Source organism: Pygocentrus nattereri, chromosome 3, assembly GCF_015220715.1.
Source record: "Pygocentrus nattereri isolate fPygNat1 chromosome 3, fPygNat1.pri, whole genome shotgun sequence".
Taxonomy (NCBI): Eukaryota; Metazoa; Chordata; class Actinopteri; order Characiformes; family Serrasalmidae; genus Pygocentrus; species Pygocentrus nattereri.
This window is the reverse complement of record NC_051213.1, coordinates 50,669,669-50,677,168: the sequence shown is the minus strand read 5'-3', so window position 1 is coordinate 50,677,168 and position 7,500 is coordinate 50,669,669. Positions and strand designations below refer to the sequence as shown.

The 7,500-nt window shown below is 41.3% G+C and overlaps 1 protein-coding gene across 4 annotated transcripts in view; it reads left to right on the top strand.

The window, feature by feature from the left end:
* nbeal2 (neurobeachin-like 2) overlaps positions 1-7,500 on the top strand; it is a 120,677-nt gene that overhangs the window by 25,313 nt on the left and 87,864 nt on the right. Inside the window, exon 1 of one of the 4 annotated variants that reach the window (XM_037537129.1) lies at positions 4,556-4,801. The exons of the other annotated variants lie outside the window; for them this stretch is intronic. Coding sequence (XP_037393026.1) covers positions 4,772-4,801 — 30 coding nt within the window. The 5' untranslated portion in view covers positions 4,556-4,771. Of the gene's footprint in view, positions 1-4,555; positions 4,802-7,500 lie in introns of those variants that run through there. 4 annotated transcript variants of the gene reach the window in all.

The window sequence follows — 7,500 nt, the reverse complement described above, 5'->3', positions numbered from 1 at the left end:
AGTAAAGATAGTGGCTCTGTATATAATATTGAACACTCCATGAACTATTTACACGATTAAAGGGTTCTTTGTGTCATGAAAGTGTTCTTCAGATTTGTAGAGAATGTGCTGTAGATGGTTTTATATAGAACCTTTTTTATAGGGGTTAATGATTTACTCATTACTCTGAATGTTTCTGAATGACTCTAAATGATTCTGAACGACTGAATGATTCTGAACAGCTCTAAATAATTCTGAACGGCTGTAAATGATTCTGAATGATTCTGAATTATTCTGAATGACTCTGAATGATTCTGAATGACTGAATGTTTCTGAACAACTCTGAATGATTCTGAATGACTCTAAATGATTCTGAACGACTGAATGTTTCTGAACGACTGAATGTTTCTGAGCGACTCTAAATGATTCTGAATGACTCTTAAATGATTCTGAATGACTGAATGATTCTGAACAGCTCTAAATAATTCTGAACGGCTGTAAATGATTCTGAATGATTCTGAATGACTCTGAATGATTCTGAACGACTGAATGATTCTGAGTGGCTGTGAGTAATTCTAAAAGACTCTGATTTTGAACAGCTGTGAATGGTTCTGATTCACTCTGAATGATTCTGAACACCTCTGAATGATTCACTCATCACTCTGAGTGATTCCATTCACGTTCAGCTTAGGCACCAAATCTGAGTTTGCACGCAGCCGGATTTAGTAAAGCCCTGTAAGACCAAATGGTTTGATTGACTTCTTTAGGAAATGATTTGATTAGTCTGATTACCGTTTTAGGATTGATTGTTAAAGTTTAGTAAACTTTCATTAAATTACTGTTCTTTTGGAAATCATTGATAAAGATTAGGATTCTTTGGGAAATTGTTTGATTCGTTTGATTAGCCTATTTGATTCAGTTGTTGTACTGTTTAGGAAACATGCTGACTTTAATATAATTATTTTGGAAATGATTTGATTCAGCAGTTGTTCCTTTCAACATTATTTGATGAGATTTTTAGGAAACTATCAGATTAAATTGTAATTCCTTAGAGATTGATTAGATTTCATTTTGATTCTTTAGGTCATAACTTCAGAAACCAGTTCGTTTAGATTACGATTCCTCAGAAACTTTTCAATTACATTATGATTCTTTTGGAAAAGATTCAATTGGGTTATGCTTCTTTAGAAAATGATTCAAATTCAGAAAGGTTATGATTCCTTATGAAATGACTGAATTAAATGACCATTTTTTGGATGTTTGTTGCTTTGGCGCTTCATTGTGGATGTTAAGAGATCTGAATTCATGAGAACTTCGTTGAATATTATTATAATCAATTATAATTAATCACAGCATCCCAAAATCGCTGATTCGTCAGTCAAATCCATTTATTTCCTAATTTGGCTGCTTTCATTTCATCCTGACAGTTCAGTCTGGTACATTAGGGCTGCGCGATACTGAATGTCAGTATTGTGATTATATCGCCGCCTTTAATGAATCGATAATGTGATAAAGCTCACCTGGAGCTGTGATTGGTCACGATGCTCATCGCACATGTTGAACAAACACTGTGATTGGTTAGAGGCTCATTTGCATATCACAGCCGTCTGTAATGCCAGCACTGCACAGTTATCGTGATTGCGCTTTGTGCACATCGTGCAGCCCTGTTGTGTATAAATGCTGAAGATTTTGAGGGAACACATTAGTTCCCCTGTTTGCAGGTGTCAGCATGAGAATATGAAGCTGCCCCGCCCGGTGGAAGGCACCACAACGTCCTCTGTGTTTCACTTCTGATATCTGAATATGATATTTTCATTTCCTGCTGTGTGCTGGTGAAAATGACCCTGTTGCACCGAGGCGGTCACCGCTGCTCTGGAGGACAGATTTGGGGAAGTGGGTGTTGTTTTTCATCACTACTAGATAAATCAAACGGGTAGCGGGTAGAAAACTGAGCTGGAAGCTTCAACCTGCAGGCCTTTAATATACAGCTCATTAAAGGGGAACTCCACCCGTTTTTCAACATTTTTCATAAATAGCCGTGCAGAGTCAGATCTGTTCACAGTGGTGGTGATGGGAACCAGACGTCCCTCTAAAAGCTCCTCACAGTGGTGGTGATGGGAACCAGGCGTCCCTCTAAAAGCTCCTACAGAAAGTTCCTACATGAACTGGTTCTGAATTCACTGCCTGATGACTGAGACGCTGTTTTATGAGAGTTTAGAGAACTTCAACTCCATTCATGGTGGAGGGAGACATGCAGGGCGCTGTGCGGCAAAATAGTCCCCAAAGAAAACTCAGTATTCCAGATTTTCCACTATTTTCCATCATCAGCATTCCATATAAGCTCAGAAGACTCGTGTAGGTTCTCTGGTGGTTCTGGATGGTAAATAAAGTGTCTATATCTGGGTTGTAGTCACTCAAAGAACTCTTTGCAGGATTGAATGGTTCTCTGCATGGTGAAATGGTTCTTCAGATTGATGGAGAACGTGCTGTAGATTGTTCTAGATAGTACCTTTTTGGAAAGGGTTCGGAATAGCCCCAAAATGATTCTTCTGTTGTTACAGACCTGATATCATAACAATAGCAGAACCTTTGTTGGTGGTATATAGAATAGCAAGTGTACATACACCACATTCTCCACCAATCTGAAGAACCATCTTACCATGCAGAGAACCACTGATTCATGCAAAGGGTTCTTTGAGTGTTCATGGTTCTATATAGGCCCATTTTCTTTACTGAAGAACCCTTGAAAAAACGTTTTTAAATGTGTACATTTTAAAGGTTTAACAATAATATTTACATATTATCAAACACTTTTATTAAAAAGGAACAAATGAAGTTTTCCATGATTTGGCTGTTTGTGTGTGTGTGTGTGTGTGTGTGTGCGTGTGTGTGTGTGTGTGTGTGTGTGTGTGTGTGTGTGTGTGTGTGTGTGTGTGTGTGTGTGTGTGTGTGTCTGTGTGTGTGTGTGGTGGTCGGGGGGTGCAGCTTTGTTAAAATGGAAAATTCATTAGAGTTGGTTTCATCACTGGCAGCCAGCGCTAAAGCCGTTAGCTGTTAGCCTGTCCCAGCACTCAGTCACTTAACAGATCAATCCAGCTGGACTCGATACGGACTGACCGCTGTACAGCTGTTCTCACGGGCGCTAACTTCAGCATTGCTCCTCTGAGTGGGTCAGAACATGTCCACTCACGCCTTTCACTCATTCTGCATTTCCCATCCGGCCTGTATTATTAAACCCGGCCTGTCTGCCTGCGGAGGGAGGAGTCAGTGTTTTTGCTATATATACATTATATAGAGAAAAGTAATGGGACACCCATCAGTCGTACTGATGAGCTCATCGTTTTCTCTTGGCACTGTTATAGGATGCCACCTCTGCCACAAGCCAGTTTGTGAAATTCCTGTCCTGCTAGAGCTGCCCTGGACAACTGTAAGTGCTATAATTGTGTAATGGAAGCACCTAGGAGCAACAACAGCTCAGCCAATGAAGCGCTAGGCCACCCAAACTCACAGAGTGGGGCCAGTGAATGCTGAAGCTCGCAGTGCCTATCCTCTGTTCAATCCCTCACTAAAGAGCTCAGAACTGCCTCTGGGAGCAACAGTTGCAATTTATTATAACTTATATTATAATTGCTTTTAATCTATCAGTATCTCATAATTATGTCTTAGCAACTCATAATTATGAAAACATTTTCTCATTATTGTGAGACAATGACAAGTCATTAGTGTGAGGTACTAAGTCATAGTTATGAGACAATATGTCATTATTGTGAGATCTTAACAGGATATATCATGATTATGAGACAGTATGTCATTATTAAGAGATAGTAAGTTATAGTTATGAGACAATAAGTCATTATTATGAGATACTAAGTCCTAATAATGAGGCAATATGTCAGTATTTTGAGATATTAAATAGTAGTTATGAGACAAGTCATTATTATAAGATACCAAATCATAATAATGAGGCAATGTCATTATTATGAGATAGTAAGTCATAATTATGAGTCAAAAGATCATTATTATGAGATACCAAGTTGTAGATATGAGACAGTGTCATTACTTTGCCATGCCAAATCATAATTATGAGAATAAATAATAATAAGTCATAAATATTATGAGTTATTAAGTCATAATTATCAGAGGGTATGTCGCTGTTAGAGAGTGAATCGTAGTGACGAGATGGTTTGTCATTGTTATGAGATGATGAGTGGTAATTGCTGCCTGGCGTATGTGGTGGACGGCTGTAACGAGGCCTCCACACAGTACAAGCTGTTCTTATTCATTATCTCCAGCTGCAGGATGGTCAAGTGAGTCAGAAGGTTCCTCCGAAGTTCTCCGTGCTGCGTTACTGTAAGAGGGTGCATGTTCTGTTTTTCAGTGTCACATACATGATCAGAAGCACGCTCATGACCGCGGGGCGTTCGAGCCCCCTGGACGTCCACCAATGAGACACCAACAGTGGCAGAAAAGGAAGTAATGATGAGGAGAGGAAATGTGCTGCGCTTAAAGTGACTTGGCATTTCCTGGTTGTTTGACAGAAGCAGAGAGAGAGAGCAAAACAGAGAGAGAGAGAGAGAGAGAGAGAGAGACAGAGAGAGAGAGAGAGAGAGAGAGAGACAGAGAGAGAGAGAGACAGATAGAGAGAGTTTTCTTGGAGGTAGAAGGTAGAATGTGCACCAGTGGGCGAGACGGTGGACCGTAAATGGTCCTGAGAGTTTGTGGAGTGGACGTTTTCTTGTCCCAGACGAGTGAAGTGGGAGAAACCCCCACCTTATCTCACCTGCCATGAGACATGGACTGGATCCCAACTGATCGCCAACTGGTAATGTTCTCTGCGACAGCATGCCGTTGCGTAATTGTTTGGTTTTGGTCTGTTTATGGTTATTTTTTTACCTTTTGACCTTCTCAGGTCTTCTTCCTTTCATTCCTCTCTCGTATAACTTTAGACGGTCTGTCTTATTTTGCATTGTTGGCTATGTAGTCGATGGAAAATAAGCCTCATCGTGGTGCTGTCATGTTTTTGTTGTTGCTGGTGTTGCTGGTGTTGTTGCTGGTGGTGGTGTTGTTGGTGTTGTTCTTGGTGTTGGTGGTGTTGTTGCTGTTCTTGGTGTTGGTGGTGTTGCTGTTGCTGGTGGTGGTGTTGGTGGTGTTGCTGTTGCTGGTGGTGGTGTTGTTGGTGGTGTTGCTGGTGTTGGTGGTGTTGCTGGTGTTGGTGGTGGTGTTGCTGTTGGTGGTGGTGTTGCTGTTGGTGGTGTTGGTGTTGTTCTTGGTGTTGGTGTTGTTCTTGGTGTTGGTGTTGTTCTTGGTGTTGGTGGTGTTGTTGCTGTTTTTGGTGTTGGTGTGTTGGTGTTGCTGTTGCTGGTGGTGGTGTTGGTGTTGGTGCTGTTGCTGGTGGTGGTGTTGTTGGTGGTGTTGCTGGTGTTGGTGGTGGTGTTGCTGTTGGTGGTGGTGTTGCTGTTGGTGGTGTTGGTGTTGTTCTTGGTGTTGGTGTTGTTCTTGGTGTTGGTGTTGTTCTTGGTGTTGGTGGTGTTGTTGCTGTTTTTGGTGTTGGTGTGTTGGTGTTGCTGTTGCTGGTGGTGGTGTTGGTGTTGGTGCTGTTGTTGCTGTTGGTGGTGTTGCTGGTGTTGGTGGTGTTGTTGCTGTTGCTGGTGTTGGTGTTGTTGGTGTTGGTGTTGGTGGTGTTAGTGTTGGTGTTGGTGTTGCTGGTGTTGTTGTTGTTGATCTTCGTTGTTGTTGTTGTTGATCTTCTGACTCCTTGTTTTGCTGGTGCAGCGCGTATCTCACCCCTGTGACTGTTTTGTGGTGATGGCTCAACTTCCTCTAGAGACGCGTTGGCCGTATCTCGTCGTGTTTAAGTGCAGCGTCGCTGCGTCTCTGAAGTTTTCCAGCTTCTGAGTGATCGTCACATGTTGTTGAGGGCTTTTCGCTGTTTTCTTGCTCTGTGGCTCAACGGCTGGAACGTAGGCCGCTGCCGTCTTGCCAGCTCCGCAGGTGAAAAGCTATTGTAGTGGAATCAAAGCGAGATGAAAATGACGTGGGCGATGACACTCGTACGTTCGGCTGCGCAGCACCACTACAGATCATCATCCTGATGGTGTCGAGGAGACGACACCTAACTCAGAATGTCCTCATGGCTCTCCTGGGGTTGGCACAGTGAGCAAAAGCAGCGAATGCAGAACGTTCAGCCTCGTCTGTCACTGGGTGGAGCCGAAGACGAGGTTCTCATTGGCTGAGGCTCAACAAACCTAATGCTATTTTCTCTTAGCGCCCCTATGGGATTTCTAGTACTGTGTTAGCGCTAAGCTAATTCTAGATTAAACTTGGACATTTGAAGCTTATGCTAGTTTTAGTTCATGTATCTGATCTTGTGTGTGTCAGTTTTGCAGTGACTCTTTCAGTAACGAGTCCTGCACAGAGCCGTTTAATATTCCTAATGACTAACCGGAACACTGCCTAGACTACAACTCATATTCACACTCCGTGATCTCTAGAACCTCTACAAGCACTTGAGTGTTGTTCTTCCTCTCTTAACGCTGTAAGTCAGTAGTTAATCTAATGTTAAGCTAACATGTAAGGCCTTCAGTCCAGCTCCTGAAGTCCTAACCAATGAGAGAGCAGCTCAGCTGAATCTGCCTAGATACCACAGAGAGAACAATCCTGATTGGACGATTTTCTGCTTGGCATTTGGAGAATTTAAGCCTTTTGTTTCCAACAATGAAATGAGAATAGTAACAACAATAATAGTCGCAAACCTGTCACAATTACAAAGTATTGTACACGCTTAAAAAGATGGTTCTTTAAGGGTTCTTAAGTTAAGAAAATGGTTCTATATAGAACCATGAACACTCAAACAATTATTGCATGATTAAAGGGTTCTTTTGCATCGTGAAAAACTTCTTCAGATTGATAGAGATAGAAATGTGTTTTATATGGTTCTACATAGAACCTTTATATTCTATACAGCACCAGAAAGGGTTCTTCTATTGTAAAGGGCTTCATCATAACAATCGAAGGAAACTTTTGGGTGCCATATGAACCATTTAAAAAAAAAAAAAGGCTCTAAAAGGAACCGTCTACAGCACCTTTCCATCAGTATGAAGAACCATTTAACGATGCAAAGAACCTTTTAATCATGCAGAGGGTTCTTCGAGTGCTCATGGTTCTATATAGAACCATTTTCTTTGCTGAAGAACTTTTAACATATCATTTTTAAGAGTGTACCACTTTAAAACGAGACAACCCGTATTGATGTTCATGAATGGTTAAAATGCGTTTATTAATGGTTATTAATTAGATTATAAAGACCATGAGTCACTATTAAGCAGTTACGGCACATGAATGAAATGGACAGCAGTGACGTGTTGTTTGCCTGATAGTGAGCCCTCGTTCATTTATACCGTTAGAGATCTTTACTGATCATCGGTCAGCATTCAACCGGTCAGCGTCACCACATATTCATATTCATCAGATATAACAGCTCACTATTGCCCTTTGTATTAATGTGTTATACATGCTTATTAA